The following is a 23,110-nucleotide window of genomic DNA, read 5'->3' on the forward strand; positions in this document are numbered from 1 at the left end:
CAGATCGGATGAATTTTGCTTCTCCACAAGGCACCGGAGGTCAAATCTGGGGATCGGTTTATATGGGGGTATATATAATTATGGACTGATATGAACCAATTCATGCATGGTTGTTGGATACCATATATTTACTAACATCACGTACCAAATTTCAACCGAATCCGATGAATTTTGGTCTTCCAAGGGGCTCCGGAGGTCAAATATGGCGATCGGTTTATATGGAGCTATATATAATTATGCACCGATGTGGACCAATTTTTGCATGGTCATTGGAGACCATATAATAACACCGTGTACCAAATTTCAGCCGGATAGGATGAAATTTGCTTCTCTTAGAGGCTCCGCAAGCCAAATCTGGGTATCGGTTTATATGGGGGCTATATATAATTATGGACCGATATGGACCAATTTTTTCATGGTTGTTAAAGACCATATACTAACACCATGTACCAAATTGCAGCCGGATCGGATGAAATTTGCTTCTCTTAGAGGCTCCGCAAGCCAAATCGGGGGATCGGTTTATATGAGGGGCTATATATAATTATTGACCGATGTGGACCAATTTTTGCATGGTTGTTAGATACCATATACTAACACAGTGTACCAAATTTCAGCCGGATCGGATGAAATTTGCTTCTCTTAGAGGCTCCGAAAGCCAAACAGGGGGATCGGTTTATATGGGGGCTATATATAATTATAGACCGATGTGGACCAATTTTTGCATGGTTGTTAGATACCATATACCAACACCATGTACCAAATTGCAGCCGGATCGGATGAAATTTGCTTCTCTTAGAGGCTCCGCAAGCCAAATCGGGGGATCGGTTTATATGAGGGGCTATATATAATTATTGACCGATGTGGACCAATTTTTGCATGGTTGTTAGATACCATATACTGACACAGTGTACCAAATTTCAGCCGGATCGGATGAAATTTGCTTCTCTTAGAGGCTCCGAAAGCCAAATCGGGGGATCGGTTTATATGGGGGCTATATATAATTATAGACCGATGTGGACCAATTTTTGCATGGTTGTTAGAGACCATATACTAACACCATGTACCAAATTGCAGCCGGATCGGATGAAATTTGCTTCTCTTAGAGGCTCCGCAAGCCAAATCGGGGGATCGGTTTATATGGGGGCTATATATAATTATAGACCGATGTGGACCAATTTTTGCATGGTTGTTAGATACCATATACCAACACCATGTACCAAATTGCAGCCGGATCGGATGAAATTTGCTTCTCTTAGAGGCTCCGCAAGCCAAATCGGGGGATCGGTTTATATGAGGGGCTATATATAATTATTGACCGATGTGGACCAATTTTTGCATGGTTGTTAGAGACCATATACTAACACCATGTACCAAATTGCAGCCGGATCGGATGAAATTTGCTTCTCTTAGAGGCTCCGCAAGCCAAATCGGGGGATCGGTTTATATGAGGGGCTATATATAATTATTTACCGATGTGGACCAATTTTTGCATAGTTGTTAGAGACCATATACTAACACCATGTACCAAATTTCAGCCGGATCGGATGAAATTTGCTTCTCTTAGAGGCTCCGCAAGCCAAATCTGAGCGTACGTCTATAGGGGGGCTATACGTAAAAGTGGTCTGATATAGCCCATTTGCAATACCATCCGACCTACATCAATAACAACTACTTGTGCCAAGTTTCAAGTCCATACCTTGTTTCGTTCGGAAGTTAGCGTGATTTCAACAGACGGACGGACATGCTTAGATCGACTCAGAATTTCACCACGACCCAGAATATATTTACCCTGCAAAAAAATTTGGAAGTTCTTCTAACGGCACAACTTTAAAAGCACTTCCAGAGGATGCACTCCCAATGATGTTCTTTATTTTAACTACCCAGGAAGTTCTTTCAGTCAAATAAAATTTTGACAAAATTTTTTATAGCAATAAAATTTTGACAAAATTTTGTATAGAATTAAAATCTTGACAAAATTTTGTATAGTAATAAAATTTTGACAAAATTTTGTATAGAAATAAAATTTTGACAAAATTTTTTTTAGATATAAAATTTTGACAAAATTTTGTATAGTAATAAAATTTTGAAAAAAATTTCTATAGAAATAAAATGTTGGTAGATTATTTTTGGGGATCGGCTATATATAACTATAGACCGATATGGACCAACTTTGGCATGGTACGTGGTACCAAATTTCAACCGGATCGGATGAATTTTGCTCCTCCAAAAAGAAATCAGCAGAAGCTAATTTTTTCATGAAATGAAGTGACTGTGAGATATACTAACATGCAGCACTCTTAAAAAAAGAACTTACCAGCCAGCTTGTCGATACATATTTGGCCATACGGGGTTTGTGTCTTAAGTCTTTTGTTTTTTATCTATGTTTTTTCCAATACATGTTTTTCATCTCCTCGTCTGCAACACTGGTTTAAACCGCTGTCAAACATTCTCAGAGTGGCCTATAAATTAACCATGAATCGTCTTACAAAGGAACAACGCTTGCAAATCATTGAATTTTATTATCACAACCTGTGCTTCCTTGAGAAAGTTAAAAAAGAAAACACAACATTGTGATTAGCGACATAGCTTATTTTTGAATTGATAGGTACCCAGCAAGAAAAAGCGTCGCCAAAAAAGTAGTGAAAATGTTCTTTTTGGATCCGGAAGTGGTGCAATATTGGCGCAAAAGCGATGAATTAAACATGGGCTTGTTTGTTATAGGACGGATGTCCACCATTTTACAGCTGTTGCACTGAATTTGCATGACTTCTTAAGGTGTGATGCGAATTCAGTGTTTTAGATGTGAATTAAGAAATTCTGTGATATTTTGACAAATAAATAATTAAAAAAAAAATGCATTTACGCTTGTGTGGAACATTTGACATCAAATATTTTTAAAAATTCGCAATTTTTCTACACTGAAAAATATATTGCCGTGGGGTCAAAGATTTCATGCCTTTAAAATACGAATGTAAATTTTGTCGATAAACTTTTCAATGAAGTCGTATTGTCCTTATAATTAAGTGATTTGACTTAAAAATGGGTATCATAAGACGAAAGAAAATTTTTTTGCTGTAAGGTCAACTTGTCTTTAATGATTCAGAAAAAAATCTTTAAAATTAATGAAATTGTCTTTAAATTTGTTGTCTTTTTGCATCTTGACTACAAAGTAAAAAATCATTCAAATATCGGACATGTTTTTCAACACTTTTTTTAAAGACGTTTTTACTTGAAAAATACCATAACTTCTACTGGAAGTCGTGTCTTAATTTGGAAAATAAAGTTCTCGTTAACGCGTTTTTAAAGGACTTTGAAAGCATATGAAGAAAAAAAGCTGAAAAAGCGAAAAGTTAAAATTAGCTTCCTAGAAGTAAGTACACAAAACCCAAATTTAAAAGAGAATTGTGTCTTAAAAGTATCCTTACTTGTATTCTCCGCTTCTTTGGCTCGGAATCAATACCAACATTTTTTCGACACTATTTAAATAATTTTTACCATATTATTAATTCTTAATCTTTTTTAACCTATATGAAACAAAAAAAAAAAATAAAATTTATGAAAACTCACTTTTTTCATTAAACATATGAAAAAAGCGAGTTGTAAACAAAATTGACTCGAATGAACTTCATGTGCAGCTAAAATAAAGAACTTCTTTGAGAGGTCATTTTTTAAAGTGCTTTTAAAGTTGTGCTTTCAGAAGAACTTCCAATTGTTTTTTGCTGGGTACGTAAATAAACAGAATTGTCGATTTTGGTACGAATATCAGGCAAAGTCACAGTTTGGTGTGGTTTATGGGCTGGTGGTATCATTGGACCATGCTTTTCCAAAGAAGATTCGAATCATAACGTAACTGTGAATGGTGAGCCCTACCATGAGATGATATCCAACATTTTTTTTTGTCCAAAATGCAGGAGCTTGACTTGCATGACATGAGGTTTCAACAACACTGTGTCACACAGCACCCGTAACAATGGAGACATTGAGAGTCGAGTTAGATGATAATTTTATTTGACGTTCGGGACCGGTCAATTGCCCGCCTAGATCGTGAGGTTTAACGCCTATTCCATAGAGTATTTTTTTTTGTTGTGGGGGACGATTGATTAGGACCATTGGTCTATCGCTGTACTTGCGTCACTGGTTTAACTCCCAAAAGGGATGAGCACAAGACGGTGGGAAAGGGAGAGAGAATCAGTAAGTTTTCGACATAATTTTTTCATTGGAAACTCATGTTAATTTTTGACTTACTTTACCTTTCATAAAAGCGCAATTAAAACAACACTTTTTGTATTATATATTTGTGCAAAAATGGTTTCCTTTTTTTTTTAATTTTTACATCCTTTATTTTGCAACATATATAACCATATTGTTTAAAATCCCAATACTAGTCATAAACACAATCACTGAGATTGGCTTTACGACAGCATTTATTTCGTTCGCATTCAAAATTACCACCCAGCTTCCGTAAAACCACATCCAATAGAGGGAATTTAGGACCACATTTGCCAAGATAATCATCATGGCCCAGAGACCATAGCATAACACCTCTCATATACTTTTGATTAACAAAATTCAATTTCGCGCCAAGTGTGCTAGTAGTCTCATAGCTAACTATACCATTTGGTATTTTAATGTAGACAATACCATCAGAAAGATGAATTTGAGGTTTGTGACCATATTTTACACATAAATCCATATAAGATTTGTATGTAATAACATCGATACCATCGGGACGAATAAATTCATGACCCATAAAGGCAACACCCAGATTTAATTTTTCATAAGGAAGTCCTACATGGAAAGACGGGAAAAATGTTATAAAAATAAAACCAAATATAGAACTTTTACATACCATTACCATGCCAATTATAAACAGAATCCATCACTGAAAATTCTGTATATAAAAACCAAACGAAGACATGATTGAAATGTTTGCAATTCCTAGGATTATTATATTATAGGCTTTACGTACCATCATCTACATATTTGTTATATGCACTCAATGGAGCATGATAAGGATGTTCATAATTCACCGTATAATTAAAGGCCATGATATTGACATAATCGACATATTTCACAATTTCCGGTATATCATAACCTGATCGAGCAAAGTCAGTATTGCCCAACACTGATATTCCCAATTCATAGGATTTGAGTCTACGAGAGAGAGAGATTTTATGCATTCTGAACAGGATTAAAAAATTTTTGGTACTGCCTGAGAAACAAACTACCGTGGCATCCCAGAGCTAGGCCAAGAACCAAGTATTGAGGAATTGCCCAGGTTCTGACATATGAAAATACCCTAATTTGACCACACTTACCTCGCCTTCATTTCTCGCAGAAGTGTTACAAAATTTTTCTTATCATCTTTCTGGCCATCGCTACCGGGATATATCCAATGTATATCGATACCATTTATACGTTTTGATCGCACGAATATGGCACATGTCTCAACCAAATTCTGACGAAATTTTTCATTTGCAACCAGTTTGGAAAATTCTTGAGAACTTCGAGCTGGTCCACCAACAACCGCTATGACTTTTAAATCGCGATTTGAAGATCTCAACATTGTACTGCGCTTCACCCAATCTATAAATTTCGAAGGTTAAAAAGTAAAATAATCAGAGAGGCCAGCTGATATATTGGATGCCATTGAACACAGCAAAAATGTCTTTATCTTCAATTAATTGACTGATCCACTTGTAATTGTTGTGCAAAAATGGAAACAAATTTAGGCGAAAGTCTATCTTCCGCGGACAACTAAGTGCATATATGTTAGGGTGAAAGATATATGCCTATATATGGGAGCTATATCGAAATCTGATGTAGGTGATTCAATAGACCTCTATTCTGACTGGGTCTTTGACTTTGATAACGAAAATGTGCTCTCAGACAGATTGACATCGATAAATTGACACAGGGAGTGGTCAAAGACACAATTTCTCTATTTCGTCCCGTTTTGGGTGTTTGCAAACGTTGCATTAACTTAATTTAAATTCCCTTTTCCTCAGTGCGGTGCAGGGTATAAGAGGTGGCCATGGCCATATTTACAGATTTCACTAAAGGTTGATACGGTCAAAATTTGGTCAATATAAACTTGACGTATTTCTTTCAATTTTTCATTTAAAAACCCTGAACACCCCTCATTTTGAAGGTGTGTGTGTAGAATGTTGCTCCTATTTTAATTTTGGAATTCACTCTTCAGTTGTCAAAATGCCGTCCAAGCAAGAAGAGCAGCGTATCAAAATTTTGCTCGCGCATCGCGAAAATCCGATCTACTCGGACGCAAAGCTGGCAAAATCGCTAAAAGTTGCCAAATCAACCGTTACAAATGTAATTAAAGTGTTTGGGGAACGTTTGTCGACAGCCAGGAAGTCTGGATCGGGGGGAAATCGAAAGAAAACAAGGAGAGTTGCCGGTAGTTTCAAGCGAAACCCTAACCTCTCTCTCCGAGATGCGGCAAATAAGCTGGGTGTATCGTCTACAACCGTGCATCGAGCCAAAAAACGAGCCGGACTATCGACTTACAAGAAGGTAGTGACTCCAAATCGCGATGATAAACAAAATACGACGGTCAAAGCGCGATCCCGGAGGCTGTACACGACGATGCTGACGAAGTTTGACTGCGTGGTAATGGACGACGAAACCTACGTCAAAGCCGACTACAAGCAGCTTCCGGGACAGGAGTTTTATACGGCAAAAGGAAGGGGAAAGGTAGCAGATATTTTCAAGCACATAAAACTGTCAAAGTTCGCAAAGAAATATCTGGTTTGGCAAGCCATCTGTACCTGTGGCTTGAAAAGCAGCATTTTCATAGCTTCCGGCACTGTCAACCAAGAAATTTACGTGAAAGAGTGTTTGAATAAACGTCTGCTGCCTTTCCCGAAGAAACACGGTTGTTCCGTACTGTTTTGGCCGGATTTGGCATCTTGCCATTACGGTAAAAAGGCCATGGAGTGGTACGCCGCCAACAACGTGCAGGTGGTTCCCAAGGACAAGAACCCTCCCAACACGCCAGACCTCCGTCCAATTGAGAAATACTGGGCTATTGTCAAGCGGAACCTAAAGAAGACAAAAAAACTGCTAAGGACGTGCAGCAGTTCAAGGCAAACTGGCTTTCTGCGGCGAAGAAGGTGGACAAGGTGGCTGTACAAAATCTGATGGCAGGTGTCAAGCGTGAGGCCCGGCAATTCGGATTTGGAAAAGCGGAAGCCTAACTGAATATTTTTCAAGAATTTTATACTAATTGAACTTGTAAAAGAAATTTAATTTGATTTTTTAAATAAACGATTTCACCGATTTACACGCGTTTTCCCTTGACCAAATTTTGACCGTATCACCCTTTAGAAATAAAATTTTGTCAAAATTTTCTATAGAAATAAAGACAAAACTTTTTGCCAAAATTGTATTTTTACGGAAAATTTTGTCAACAAGTTTTGTCTTTATTTCTATAGAAAATTTTGATAAAATTTTATTTCTATAGAAAATTTTGATAAAATTTTATTTCTATAGAAAATTTTGTCTAACTTTTATTTCTGATGAAAACTTTGTCATAATTTTATTTCCGTAGAAAATTTTGTCAAAAGTTTACTTCTATAGCATAATTTCCATAAAAAAAAATTGACAAAATTTTCTATAGAAATAAAAGTTTGAGAAAATATTGTAGAGAAGTAAAATTTTAAATACAATTTTGTCGAAATTTTCTATAGAAATAAAATTTAGAAGAAAAAAAAATTCAACAGAGACAACACTCCTCAATTTTACTTTCTATCAGTCTTATATCCGCTTAAAAAATTCTATAGAAATAAAATTTTGTTAAAAATGTTCAATAGAAATAAAATTTTGTTAAAATTTTCTATACAAATAAAATTTTGTCAAAATTTTCTATAGAAATAAAATTTTGGAAAAAAATTCAACAGAGACAACACTCCTCAATTTTACTTTCTTTTCAGTTTTAAATCCGCTTAAAAAAATGTCTATAGAAATAAAATTTTGTCAAAATTTTCTATAGAAACAAAATTTTGTCAAAATTTTCTATAGAAACAAAATTTTGTAAAATTTTTCTTAGAAATAAAGTTTTGTCAAAACTTTCTATAAAAATCTAATTTTGACAAAGTTCTCGATAGAAATCAAAGTTTGACAAAATTTTCTATAGAAATCAAATTTTGAAAAAATTTTCAACAGACATAAAATCTTGATAAAAGATGCTACAGAAGCAAACTTTTAATAAAATTTGCTACCGAAATAAAATAATAGTTTGACAAAATTTTCTATAGAAATAAAATTTTGTCAAAATTTTCTATAGAAATAAAATTTTGGAAAAAAAAAATTCAACAGAGACAACACTCCTCAATTTTACTTTCTTTTCAGTTTTAAATCCGCTTAAAAAATGTCTATAGAAATAAAGTTTTGTCAAAACTTTCTATAGCAAAAAAAAATTTGGAAAAATTTTCTATAGAAATAAAATTTTGTCAAAATTTTCTATAGAAACAAAATTTTGTCAAATTTTTCTTATAAATAAAGTTATATCAAAATTTTCTATAGAAATAAAATTTTGTCAAAATTGTCTATGGAAATAAAATTTTTGAAAAAAATTTCAACAGAGACAACACTCCTCAATTTTACTTTCTTTTCAGTTTTACATCCGCTTAAAAAAATTTCTATAGAAATAAAATTTTGTCAACATTTTCTATAGAAACAAAATTTTGTCAAATTTTTCTTAGAAATAAAGTTTTGTCAAAATTTTCTATAGAAATAAAATTTTGGAACAATTTTCTATAGAAATCTAATTTTGACTAAATTCTCGATAGAAATCAAAGTTTGACAAAATTTTCTATAGAAATAAAATTTGAAAAAAAGTTTCAACAGAGACAACAGAGAATAAAGACAAAACTTTTTGACAAAATTTTCATAGAAATACAATTTTGACAAAATTTCCAACAGAAATAAAAGTTTGAGAAAATTTTGATAATTTTCGATAGAAAAAATTTTGTAAAATTTTCCATAGAAATAAATTTTATCAAAATTTTCAATAGAAATAAAATTTTGTCCAAATTTTCTATAGAAAAAAATTTTTGTCAAAATTTTCTATAGAAATAAAATTTTGTCAAAATTTTCTATAGAAACAACATTTTGTCAAATTTTTCTTAGAAATAAAGTTTTGTCAAAATTTTCTATAGAAATAAAATTTTGGAAAAATTTTCTATTGAAATCTAATTTTGACAAAGTTCTCAATAGAAATCAAAGTTTGACAAAATTTTCTATAGAAATAAAATTTTGAAAAAATTTTCAACAGACATAAAATCTTGATGAAAGATGCTACAGAAGTAAAGTTTTGACAAAATTTTCTACCGAAATAAAATTATGAAAATGTTTTCATCAGAAATAATAGTTTGACAAAATTTTCTATAAAAATAAATTTTGACAAAATTTTCTATAGAAATAAAATTTTGTCACAATTTTCTAGAGAAAAAAATTGTCAAAATTTTCTATAGAAATAAAGACACAACTTTTTGACAAAATTTTCCATAAAAATATAATTTTGACAAAATTTTCATAGAAATACAATTTTGACAAAAATTTTCAACAAAAATAAAAGTTTGAGAAAATATTCTATAGAAGTAAAATTTTGAAAATTTTCGATAGAAAAAATTTTGTAAAATTTTCTATAGAAATAAAATTTTGACAAAATTTTCTATAGAAATAAAATACTAATAAATTTTTCTATTGAAATAAACTTTTGACAACATTTTCGGTAGAAATAAAATTTTTCAATAGAAATAAAACGTTGACAAAAAATAAAATAAAATTTTGACAAAATTTTCCAAAATAAAAAAAAAATTAACAAAATTTTCTGCAGAAATAAACTGATAAAACTTTCTGAATAAATAAATTTTTGTAAGATAATATTTTTTGTTGGTAAGATTTTCTCCAAATGTTGGTAGATTATTTTTGTCTCAAGTTTTGACCGTGACTGTAATGGTTCGCATTATTTTAGTACCTCTTATCTAGAAAGTATTCGTGTGGAAGCGTAATATAGAATCACATGCGTTTTTCAACAAAAACATTCTTCGTGTTTTTTTTTTACCATGGCTTTTACAAAATCAAGATTTTCTTCACGCATGAACTTGTCTGTTTCCCCAAATTTGTTAACAATTATTTATTAGCAAATAAGTTTTTTAAAGACTTTCTAAAAATAGTAAAAAAAAATTTCAAAACTATTGCACCATAAATCTGATATCGGCTCAAAAATGCCTACACAAAAGGTACTAAATCATACGCGGTGGTATTACGGCACTGACCAGGGTGAAAAAGTATTGCAAAAAGTACTATAGTACTGAATTTTCCATTCCTGTTCCTTAATCGGGGAAGCAGGGGGGGCCAACGCAATGAAAAGCAATTGATTGCCAAAACAACTTGCACTTCCTGTTCCGATGCAATGGTAATCTATTGTTCACTCCGTGGAAAAACCGCAAACTTTGAATTCACGTAAAATATCATCCTTACCAAGATTTGTAGTCGACGAATCAAGATTTCCTTGCTTATCGAAGCCAAAGAAAGCATAACTGATATGTGTGCATGCTGAGGCATTTATCATTTCTGGTCGAAAAGCCTCTTTCGGTTTACGATTATCATTGACCCATGGACCGACATAGCAGTTTATCATTTTAGCTGTAGAATATGAAAATAACTAAGTTAGTTTAAATTCATTTCACTAATTTCATTTATTCAAATTGTATGGGCTTTCATTATTAATATAATTTAAAGTGAATTAATTTAATTTATTTGATATTAATGTAATTTACTTCATTTAATTTTGATTTTATTTAAATTAATTTGTTTGAATTGAATTTAATTTCAATTAATGCAATCTAGTTTATATAATTATCTAGTTTATATAATTTACTGCAATTAAAATTTAATTGATTTTAATGTAATTTATTTTATTCAATTGAACTCTATATAATTTAAATTAAATTGATTGAATTGAATTGAATTAAATTTAATTTGAATTAATGTAATTCAGTTTAGATTGCATGTAATTTAGTTCAATTAAAATTAATTAGTTTAATTAATTAATTAATTGAAATAAATCCACTTCAATCTAAATTTATTTAATTAAAATTATTAATTTATATAAATATGTAATTAAATATTTATTCAGTTATTTTAAATTTATTCAGGATTAAACTTATCCTCGTATATATGCTTCTTTCTCACCACCTTCTTCAGCAGTTGTCAAAGTAGCATAAACTATCAAGAGTAGCACATTTCCAAAAATTGTCGGAACCAAGAAATTAAGTAACCTCGACATAGATTCGGTTAAACAGAATTCTATAACTACCCTTTCACAAATCACCGCAGAATTATTTTCTACAATCTTCTATAAGATGCAGTGAATATATTATCTTTGCAAAATTTAGCTACAATTTATAAATTAAAGTTTTCTTTTTCCATATCACGTACAAGTGGAGCTACAACAAGTTTTTAGTCATGACATGTGTACACACTAAAAAACTTAATCTTTGACCGGATGGAGAATGACCACTAACCACTAACCTTCGGTTTACCAATGTGTTATCACAATAGACTGAATAGTCTAAGTGAGCCTGATACATAACCTAACCTTCGAGTTTGCAAGCCAAAACAATATCCAATAGGCCTGAAAAGACGAAGGAAACTTTGTCACCGAAAATACCGGTCACTACGAGTTCGTTACAACCAAAAAATTACAAAAAATTGTTCATATTCGATTAAATACAATTTTAAACAATCTCTTTATATTATTTCCAGTTAAATATTTTTTTATTTATTTTGAAATTCACTAATTTTTTACATTCTTATTCTAATCATGTAAACAAACACTCGCTAAAATCTTTTAACTTTTTAGGGCAGTAACATTTCCACCTACTTTTTTTACAACCAATTCCATTAGAGGGAATTTTCGACCACATTTACCAAGATAATCATCATATCCAAGTGACCATATTGTAACACCTCTCATACACCTTTGATTGACTAAATTCAATTTCATGCCAAGTGTGCTGGTAGTCTCATAGCTAACAATGCCGTATGGAATTTTAACGAAGATAATTCCACCATGAACATTAATATGAGGTTCATGACCATATAGTTGGCATAAATCCATATAAGATTTGTATGTAATAATATCGTACCCTTCAGGACGAATATATTCATGACCCATGAAGGCTACACCCAGGTTCATTATATTATATGGAACTCCTACAGATCAAAAAACCAAAAACAAAAAAAATTATTGGGAAAAAAACGAACGCTGTTTGGATCACTATACATACCATTAGAATGCCAATTATAAATAGATACCTCCACCGAAAGCTCTGTTTAGAGAGAAAGCCAAAAGATATAATTGGAATTTTGGAAATCCATGGTACCATTATAGGCTATACATACCACTAGCAATCAATCGGTTAATTACAAGCAATGGAGCATGGTAAGGGAATTCATAACTCAAGGTATAATTAAAGGCCATGACATTGATGAAATCGACATATTTCACTATTTCGCGTACATCGTACCCTGATCTATCAATGTCAACATTGCCAGGAACTGATATTCCTACTTCATGGGATTTGAGTCTATAAGAGAGTTAGATGGAGAGAATAAGAAAGAAAGATATAATAATCGAGAAAGAGTTCACGAATTTCCATTGATAATCATGATGTGATTTATCCTGATGATTTTCTTCCATCGTTTGGGTGTCTTTGATCTTGCAAAAATATTCCTCAACTAAAAGATACTTCATTTTCTATAGAAATAAAATTTTGACAAAATTTTCTATAGAAATAAAATGTTGACAAAATTTTCTATAGATATCAAATTCTGACAAAATTTTCTAAAGAAACAAAAATTGTCACGAACATTTTAATGGAAATAAAATTTTGACAAAATTTTCTATAGAAAGAAAATTTTGAAAAATTTTGACAAAATTTTCTTTAGAAATAAAATTTTGACAAAATTTTCTATTGAAATAAAATTTCGAAAAAATCTTCTATAGAAATAAAATTTTGATAAAATTTTCTACAGAAATAAAATTTTGACAAAATTTTCTACAGAAATAAAATTTTGGCAAAATTTTCTATAAAAATAAAATTTTGACAAAATTTTCTATAGAAATAAAATTTTGGCAAAATTTTCTATAGAAATAAAATTTCGAGAAAATTTTCTATAGAAATAAAATTTTGACAAAATTTTCTATAGAGATAAAATTTTCTATAGAAATACAATTTTGACAAAATGTTGCTATAGAAAAAAATTGTGACAAAATTTTATATAGAAAAAAAATGTGACAAAATTTTCAATAGAAATAAAATTTTGATAAAACTTTCTAAAGAAAATTTGACATAACTTTTTACAGAATTTTGACAAAATTTTCTATATAAATAAAATTTTGACAAAATTTTCTATAAAAATTGTTTGACAACATTTTCTATAAGAATAAAATTCAGAAAAAATTTTCTATGAAAATAATATTTTGAAAAAACTTTCTATAGAAAAAAAAATTGTGACAAAATATTTTATAGAAATAAAACTTTGACAAAATTTTCTATAGAAATAAAATTTCGAGAAAAGTTTCTATAGAAATAAAATGTTGACAAAATTTTGTATAGAAATAAAATTTTGACAAAATTTTCTATAGAGATAAAATTTTCTATAGAAATAAAATTTTGACAAAATTGTCTATAAAAAAAAATTGTGACAAAATATTCTATAGAAATAAAATTTTTACAAAATTTTCTATTGAAATAAAATTTTGACAAAATTTTCTATAGAATTAAAAATTTAGAAAAAAATTGACTATAGAAATAAAATTTCGACAAAATTTTGTATAGAAATAAAATGTTGACAAAATTTTCTATAGAAATACAATTTTGACAAATTCTCTATAGAAATAAAATTTTGATAAAATTTTCTATAGAAATAAAATGTTGACAAAATTTTCTATAAACATTTTTTTTACAACAGTTTCTAAAAATAAAATTCTGAAAAAAATTTCTATGAAAACAAAATTTTCTATAGAAATAAAATGTTGACAAAAATTTTTATAGAAATAAAATTTTGACAAAATATTCTATAGAAATAAAATTTTGACAAAATTTTCTATAGAAATAAAATGTTGACAAAATTTTCTATAGAAATAACATTTTAACAAAAATTTTCTATAAACATTTTTTACAACATTTTCTATAAAAATAAAATTCTGAATAAATTTTCTATGAAAATAAAATTTTCTTTAGAAATAAAATTTTGACAAAATTTTCTATAGAAATGAAATTTTGACAAAATTTTTTCAATAGAAATAAAACTTTTACAAAATTTTCTAAATAATATATTTACAGAAATAAAATTTTGGACAAAATTTTTGATAAAAATAAAATTTTCTATAGAAATAAAATGTTGACAAAAATTTTTATAGAAATAAAATTTTGACAAAATTTTCTATAGAAATGCAATTTTGACAAAATTTTTTCTATAGAAATAAAATTTTGACAGTTTTTTTTTTTCAATAGAAATAAAACTTTTACAAAAATTTTCTATCGAAATAAAATATTTAAAGAAATAATATTGTGACAAACTTGTCTATAAAAATAAAATTTTTGGCAAAATTATTTACAGAAATAAAATGTTCTATAGAAATAAAATTTTGACAAAATGATCTATTGAAATAAGTTTACTGCATTGAACTATGAATACGAGAGTCGTATACGTTAGATAGCAATTGCAATATCTTTCAGGCAGAAATTTCTTCGATCACAAAAGCTGTTGAGACAATTAGAAAAACTCTTTATATTTTTTCCAGTTATAGCTAATTTTATTTTCAAGGATTTTTGATATCCCCTAATTCGCATCCTTCACGCACTCGCTAAAATCTTTGAGTTTTTTGGGGCAACATGTTATACCGCCGCATGCAAATTTTCCACCGACTTTTCGTACCACCAAATCAAATAGAGGAAATTTTCGACCACATTTGCCAAGATAATCATCATATCCAAGTGACCATATCATCACACCTCTGATTCGCCATTGATTGACAAAATTTAATTTCATGCCAAGTGTGCTGCGAGTCTCATAGCTAGCAATTCCATTTGGAATTTTAACAAAGTTAATTCCATCTTCAACATTGATTTGAGGTTCATGACCATATAGTTGACATAAATCCATATAAGATTTGTATGTAATAACATCGATCCCTTCAGGACGAATATATTCATGACCCATGAAGGCCACACCAAGGATCATTTTGTTATACGGTACTCCTTAAGATTAAAAGAATAATAAAAGGAGAAAAGATTTTTGGATAATGCTATCTATACATACCATTCGAATGCCAATTATGAATAGATACACCCACAGAAAACTCTGTTTAGAGAGAAGCACATTGGATTTGGATAATTGGAATTTTGGAAATCAATAATATCATTATAGGCTATACATACCACTAGGAGTCAAACGGTTCATTACACGCAATGGAGCATGGTAAGGATATTTATAACTCAAGGTATAATTAAAGGCGATGACATTTATGTAATCGACATGTTTTACTATTTCGCGTACATTATACCCTGATCTTTCAATGTCAACATTGCCAGGCACTGATATTCCCAATTCATGGGATTTGAGTCTGCGAAAGTGAGAAAGACAGAGAAAAAGACATGGGAAACGAGAGACAATCTACAAATTTTCATTAATAATCAAATGGTTCCTGAAGTGAATTGTATTGATGATATTCTTCTACCGTTTGGGGGGGTCTTTATATCATATATCGGGTGTAGTAAAATTAAATCCATTACTTGAAGGCATGATTTAGGCCAAATATATATCGTTTTGTCCGATAACATGTTGTTATTTCCAGCACAAAAAATTTAAGTTCTAATCTAAGTTAGTACTTGTAATGAACACTCATCAATGCTCTTTTAACAGGTTGGCTGATAAGTCCCCGGTCTGAAACATACGCCATCTATGTTCAAAATTTGACGTCGGTAAGTCAATTAGTTTGTGAGATAGAGCGTCTTTTGTGAAGCAACTTTTGTTATTGTGAAAAAAAAAATGGAAAAAAAGGAATTTCGTGTTTTGATAAAATACTGTTTTCTGAAGGGAAAAAATACGGTGGAAGCAAAACCTTGGCTTGGATATGCGGAAGCTCTGTGCAAAAAATAATCATCAGCAACGTGTTGATGATTCTGAGCGGTGTTTGCAGCTGTTAACTCGTAATACACCCGAGTTTTTCCGTCGATATGTAACAATGGATGAACCATTGCTCCATCACTACACTCCTGAGTCCAATCGACAGTCGGCTGAGTGGACAGCGACCGGTGAACCGTCTCCGAAGCGTGGAAAGACTCAAAAGTCCGCTGGCAAAGTAATGGCCTTTGCTTTTTGGGATGCGCATGGAATAATTTTTATCGATTATCTTGAGAAGGGAAAAACCATCAACAGTGACTACTATATGGTGTTACTGGAGCGTTTGAAGGTCGAAATCGCAGCAAAACGGCCACATATGAAGAAGAAACAAGTATATGCGGCCGTAAGTTCGGCCAGGCCGATATCTGATTTTGTGATATTCGGAAGGATAAAGGTACCCCCCTTGCCATGGTGTTTAAAAATTGGGTTTATAATTAGCTTGATGTTTTCTGGGACGTCTAGACAATATACGCTCTATCATTTTTCGATATTGGGACGGGGAGGGAGACCTCCTCTAAAATTGAAAAAAAAACTAAAATTCTCAAGTTTACTTGAAATTTGCAAAGGCCGTAGGGGAAGGTTATAAAATCATTATGTTGTACTTGATTTTTGGGTATTTGGACGGGAACCTTCTCCTTGCTCCACACTATGAAACTTGAAGGAAAGTTTATAGATTTTCTTGGAATTTTCAAAGAAAATTACGTCCCTTTACAAAAAATAGAGGAAAATTTAACCTACTCCTATTTACTTGAAATTTAGGGAAGATGATTAAGGGGAAGGGGAATAGTGAAGTTGGGTTGTTTGTGAAATGAATATAGAGTACGTGAATTTACGATATCTCGTCGGGGACGAGCGAAGGAGGGGCTTTACCCTTTGCCTGATTTTTTGAAAGTAGAAAGTAGAGGATTGTCGATAAATGGGAACTCGGTACATAATTTTATGATTTTTCCCACAGGCTTCTTCCAGACATTTTTAAGTAAAACTAGTATATACGGCCGTAAGTTCGGCCAGGCTCGAATCTTATGTACCCTCCACCATGGATTGCGTAGAAACTTCTACTGAAGACTGTCATCCACAATCGAATTACTTGGGTTGCGGTAACACTTGCCGATGGCAAGGTATCTTAAAACTTCCTAACACCGTAATATATACCACATAGTCCATACGTGGTATATATTAAACTAAAAAAGGCCGATTAAATACGTATATAATTAAGTTTAAAGTTTCTATAGAAATAAAATTTTGACAACATTTTCTATAGAAATAAAATTTGGAAAAATGTTTCAATAGAAATAAAATTTGGAAAAAATTTTCTACAGAAATAAAATTTTGACAAAATTTTCTATAGAAATAAAATTTTGACAAAATTTTCTATAGAAATAAAATTTTGGTAGATTATTTTTGGCTCGAGTGGCAACCATGATTATGAACCGATATGGACCACTTTTTGTGTGATTGGGGATCGGCTATATATAACTGTAGACCGATATGGACCAATTTTGGCATGGCTATTAGCGGCCTTATACTAAGATTTCAACCGGATCGGATGAAGTTTGCTCCTCCAAGAGGCTCCGGAGATCAAATCTGGGGAACGGTTTATATGGGGGCTATATATAATTATGGACCGATATGGAGCAATTCTTGCGTGCTTGTTAGAGACCACATTCTAACACCATGTTCCAAATTTCAACCGGATCGGATGAATTTTGCTCCTCCAAGAGGCTCCGGAGGACAAATCTGGGGATCGATTTATATGGGGGCTATATATAATTATGGGCCGATGTGGACCAATTTTTGCATGGTCATTATAGAACATATACCAACACCATGTACCAAATTTCAGCCGGATCGGATGAAATTTGCTTCTCTTAGAGCAATCGCAAGCCAAATTTGGGGGTCCGTTTATATGGGGGCTATACGTAAAAGTGGACCGATATGGACCAATTTTTGCATGGTTGTTAGAGACCATAAACTAACACCATGTACCAAATTTCAGCCGGATCGGATGAAATTTGCTTCTCTTAGAGCAATCGTAAGCCAATTTTGGGGGGTCCGTTTATATGGGGGCTATACGTAAAAGTGGACCGATATGGACCAATTTTTGCATTGTTGTTAGAGACCATAAACTAACACCATGTACTAAATTTCAGCCGGATCGGATGAAATTTGCTTCTCTTAGAGCAATCGCAAGCCAATTTTGGGGGTCCGTTTATATGGGGGCTATACGTAAAAGTGGTCCGATATGGACCAATTTTTGCATGGTTGTTGGGGACCATATACTAACACCATGTAACAAATTTCAGCCGGATCGGATGAAATTTGCTTCTCTTAGAGCAATCGCAAGCCAATTTTGGGGGTCCGTTTATATGGGGGCTATACGTAAAAGTGGACCGATATGGACCAATTTTTGCATGGTTGTTAGAGTCCATAAACTAACACCATGTACCAAATTTCAGCCGGATCGGATGAAATTTGCTTCTCTTAGAGCAATCGCAAGCCAATTTTGGGGGGTCCGTTTATATGGGGGCTATACGTAAAAGTGGACCGATATGGCCCATTTGCAATACCATCCGGCCTACATCAATAACAACTACTTGTGCCAAGTTTCAAGTCGATAGCTTGTTTCGTTCGGAAGTTAGCGTGATTTCAACAGACGGACGGACGGACGGACATGCTCAGATCGACTCAGAATTTCACCACGACCCAGAATATATATACTTTATGGGGTCTTAGAGCTATATTTCGATGTGTTACAAACGGAATGACAAAGTTAATATACCCCCATCCTATGGTGGAGGGTATAAAAAGTGTTGTTCCGCCAAGACAACGCACCGTGCCACAAGTTAATTGAGAACGATGGCAACAATTCAAGAATTGGGCTTCGAATTGCTTCCCCACCCACCGTATTCTCCAGATCTGGCCCCCTGTGACTGTTTCTTGTTCTCAGACCTCAAAAGGATGTTCGCAGGGAAAAAAATTTGGCTGCAATGAAGAGGTGATCACCGAAACTGAGGCATATTTTGAGGCAAAACCGAAGGAGTACTACCAAAATGGTATCAACAAATTGGAAGGTTGTTATAATCGTTGTATCGCTCTTGAAAGGAACTATGTTGAATAATAAAAACGAATTTTGACAAAAAAAATTTGTTTTTCTTTGTTAGACCGGGGACTTATCAGCCAACCTGTTACATATATCGAGAACATTAATTCTACCCCCTGTACAAAATTTAAAGCAAATCAGGGCAAAACTCTGGCTTCTGGAGCCATATAAGTGCATATCGGAAGAAAGATATATGTGCAGGCTATATTTAAATCTGAACCGCTTTCAACCAACTTCGGCCCACTTTAGGATACTATAATTTGTATTCCTTGTGCAAAATTTAAAGCAAATCAGGCTGTAATTCTGGCTTCTAGGGCCATATTAGTAGATATCGGGCGAAAGATATATATGAAGCTATATCTAAAACTAAACCGATTTCTTGCAAAATCAATAGGGTTCCATCCAGACCCAAAACTTGTGCCAAATTTGAAGTCGATTGTACTAAAATTGCGACCTAGACATTGATCACAGAAATGTGTTCACAGACAGACGGACATGGCTAGATCGACTCAGGGGCCGGCCCTGAGCAATATTGTCAAAGACACCATATGTCTATGTGGTCTCCTTCTTAGTGTTGCAAACATATGCACTAATTTATAATACCCCGTTCCACAGTGTGGCACAGGTTAATAGATGGTGAGTGATGTTCCAAAAATTTTTAATGGCTAATTATTCTATTTATAGTTGATTTCAATTTATATGTACCCAATCATTTTTCAATTTGACTCTGTACTCTATCCATGAATCCATCACACTTACCTCGCTTTTAGTTCACGCAGAAAAATTACAAAATTTTCCTTATCATCGTGTTGTCCATCGCTGCCAGGATATATCCAATGTATATCGATACCATCTATGCGTTTGGAACGCACAAACAATGTACATGTCTCAACTAAATTCCGACGGAATCTTTCATTGGCCATTACTTTGGAAAACTGTTGAGAACTTCGAACAGGACCACCAACCACAGCTATGATTTTCAAATTACGATTGGAAGCTTTTAACAGCGAACCTTGTTTCATCCATTCTATAGATTAGGCAAAATCGAAGAAGTAGCGAGATTAGACGAAATACGTAGGAAAAATATTATGTGCCTCTCGATTGGCACAACTGTTTGAAGAATGCTCTTCCCGTCTCAATGCAATCCCAAACTTTTACTTATTCTAAAGAAAAGGCCCCAAAATCGAAATATATTCTGGACATATCATCATCCTTACCCAGACTTGTAGTCGAAGAATCAAAATTTCCTTGGTCATCAAATCCAAAGAAAGAATAACTGACATGAGTGCAAGCTGAGGCATTTATCATTTCTGGTCGAAAAGCCTCTTCGGGTTTACGATTATCATTAACCCACGGTCCAATATAGCAGTTGATCAATCTAGGTGCAAAGGGTGAATCTATCATTTGCCAAACAAATAATGAGAAATTCATTTGAAGTGGTAGCAAAACTGGATTTAATAATCAAGCAATAAGCTTGTAATTATTAATTTAATTTTCACATTAAACTTAATTATTTAAATTTAATTTAACATTATATGTAGTTATAGGACTATTATGTAAGGCTGTAGTTAATTGTTAATTACTCACCCTCATCTTCTGCAACTGTTGAAGTGGCACAAAATACCAAAACAATGGCAATTTCCAAAACGGATATAAACAAAATATTAAGCTTTAATTTTAACATAATTTCGTAGTCCTGTTCTCCAACCGTAGCCTATTAGATAAAATGACCTTACGTAAATGGAAATACGTTTGCTAAGCAAATGTTGGCTAAAATTTCTTCATTAATATTTTAGTTTCCAATAACACGTACAATCGGAGCTATATTTAATTGTTTTCTCTTCAAGCAATAATTTATGAGAAGTCTTTGCTCGTAAAATATTTTGATATAACAGCACAAACAAAAAAAGCCCACACACATGAGGCTTCAAGCTTTCTGTTTATTTTCTATAGAAATAAAATTTTGACAACATTTTCTATAGAAATAAAATTTTGACAAAATTTTCTATAGAAATAAAATTTTGACAAAATTTTCTATAGAAATAAAATTTTGACAAAAATTTCTATAGAAATAAAATGTTGAGATATTCTCTATAGAAATAAAATTTGACAACGTTTTCTATAGAAAAATAATTTTGAAATAATTTTTGACGAAATTTTCTATAGAAATAAAATTTTGACAAAATTTTCTATAGAAATAAAATTTTGATAAAATTTTCTATAGAAGTAAATTTTTGACAAAATTTGCTGCAGAAACACAATTTTGACAAAATTTTCTATAGAAATACAATTTTGACAAAATTTTCTATAGAAATAAAATTTTGACAAAATTTTCTATAGAAATAAAATTTTGACAAAATTTTCCATAGAAATAAAATGTTGACCAAATTGTCTATAGAAATAAAACTTTGACAAAAACTTCTATAGAAATAAAATTTTGACCAAATTGTCAATAGAAATAAAACTTTGACAAAAATTTCTATAGAAATACAATTTTGAAATAATTTTTGACAAAATTTTTTTAGAAATAAAATTTTGACAAAATTTTCTACAGAAGTAATTTTTTGACAAAATTTTCTGCAGAAATACAATTTTGACAAAATTTTCTATAGAAATAACATTTTTAGACATTTTGCTATAGAAATAAAATTTTGACAAAATTTTCTATAGAAATAAAAGTTTGAACAAATTTTCTATAGAAATAAAACTTTGACAAAAATCTCTATAGAAATAAAATTTTGACCAAATTTTCTATAGAAATAAAATTTTGACAAATAGATATAGAAATATAATTTTGAAATAATTTTTGACAAAATTTTCTATAAAAATAAAATTTTTACAAAATTTTCTATAGAAGTAAATTTTTGACAAAATTTTCTGCAGAAATACAATTGTGACAAAATTTTCTATAGAAATAACATTTTTAGACATTTTTCTATAGAAATAAAATTTTGACAAAATTTTCTATAGAAATACAATTTTGAACAAATTTTCTATAGAAATAAAATTATAACAAAATCTTCTATAGAAATAAAACATTGAGATATTTCCTATAGAAATAATATTTTTAGAAAATTTTCTATAGGAATAAAATCTTGACAAAATTTTCTATAGAAATAAAATATTGAGATATTTTCTATAGAAATAAAATTTTTAGAAAATTTTCTACAGAAATAAAATGTTGACAAAATTTTCTATAGAAATAAAATTTTCGCAAAATATTCTATATAAATAAAATTTTGACAAAATTTTCTATAAAAATAAAATGTTGACAAAATTTTCTATAGAAATAAAATTTTGACAAAATTTTCTATAGAAATAAAATTGTCACAAAATTTTCTATAGGAATAAAATTTTCACAAAAATTTCTAAAGAAATAAAATTTTGACAAAATTTTCTATAGCAATAAAATTTTGACAAAATTTTCTATAGCATTAAAATTTTGACAAAATGTTCTATAGAAATAAAATTTTGAAAAAATTTTCTATAGAAATAAAATTTTGACAAAATTTTCTATAGAAATAAAATTTTGCTGCAAGTAGAGGATGCTTATGAGGAATGTGGTAATTTCGAAATGTGCGTCCATCCAACCATCTTGCAGTCTATAGAACTTTGCCCAAATAAATTTGACAAACATTATTTTCCTCTGTTAGTTAAGCTACTCTTGTAGTTTAGTCAACGCAATGGTTTTAAAGCTGAGATCAAAACAACAAATATGATTGAAGTACAAACCAACAATAAAAAAACAAAAACGAGTGAAGTAAGAGGAAGCACGCTCAAAATAAACCCAAC

General features: G+C 31.2%; 2 protein-coding genes across 3 annotated transcripts in view; both read right to left on the minus strand.

Moving 5' to 3' along the window:
* Nucleotides 1–23,110, minus strand: part of LOC142240010 (putative chitinase 10) — a 51,171-nt gene that overhangs the window by 8,454 nt on the left and 19,607 nt on the right. The window contains exons 7-8 of the mRNA XM_075311729.1: nucleotides 11,218–11,380; nucleotides 10,504–10,668 (exon numbers count right to left, since the gene is read on the minus strand). Coding sequence (XP_075167844.1) covers nucleotides 10,504–10,668; nucleotides 11,218–11,380 — 328 coding nt within the window. The remainder of the gene's footprint in view (nucleotides 1–10,503; nucleotides 10,669–11,217; nucleotides 11,381–23,110) is intronic.
* On the minus strand, nucleotides 11,775–21,093 carry LOC142238492 (chitinase-3-like protein 2). 2 transcript variants are annotated; one of them, XM_075310158.1, is made up of 6 exons: nucleotides 20,906–21,087; nucleotides 20,536–20,715; nucleotides 20,078–20,345; nucleotides 12,430–12,614; nucleotides 12,315–12,356; nucleotides 11,775–12,240 (listed from the first exon to the last, which is right to left on the minus strand). In XM_075310158.1, exons 1-6 carry the CDS (start codon nucleotides 21,000–21,002, stop codon nucleotides 11,876–11,878), a joined length of 1,137 nt encoding a protein of 378 aa, XP_075166273.1. In that variant the 5' UTR covers nucleotides 21,003–21,087; the 3' UTR covers nucleotides 11,775–11,875. The 2 variants fall into 2 exon arrangements, with proteins under 2 accessions (XP_075166273.1, XP_075166272.1); XM_075310157.1 differs by lacking the exons at nucleotides 11,775–12,240; nucleotides 12,315–12,356; nucleotides 12,430–12,614 and adding exons at nucleotides 14,821–15,293; nucleotides 15,355–15,396; nucleotides 15,474–15,658 and having other exon boundaries at nucleotides 20,906–21,093.

Source organism: Haematobia irritans, chromosome 5 (assembly GCF_050003625.1).
Source record: "Haematobia irritans isolate KBUSLIRL chromosome 5, ASM5000362v1, whole genome shotgun sequence".
In the NCBI taxonomy this organism is placed as follows: Eukaryota; Metazoa; Arthropoda; class Insecta; order Diptera; family Muscidae; genus Haematobia; species Haematobia irritans.

Coding starts and splice junctions, on each gene's coding strand:
- LOC142238492 (XM_075310157.1), bottom strand. CDS start 21,002: ATGTTAAAATTAAAGCTTAATATTTTGTTTATATCCGTTTTGGAAATT. Junction 20,346..20,535: donor TTCTTCGACTACAAGTCTGG/GTAAGGATGATG, acceptor CCTAATCTATAG/AATGGATGAAACAAGGTTCG. Junction 15,397..15,473: donor GAACCGTTTGACTCCTAGTG/GTATGTATAGCC, acceptor CTCTCTAAACAG/AGTTTTCTGTGGGTGTATCT.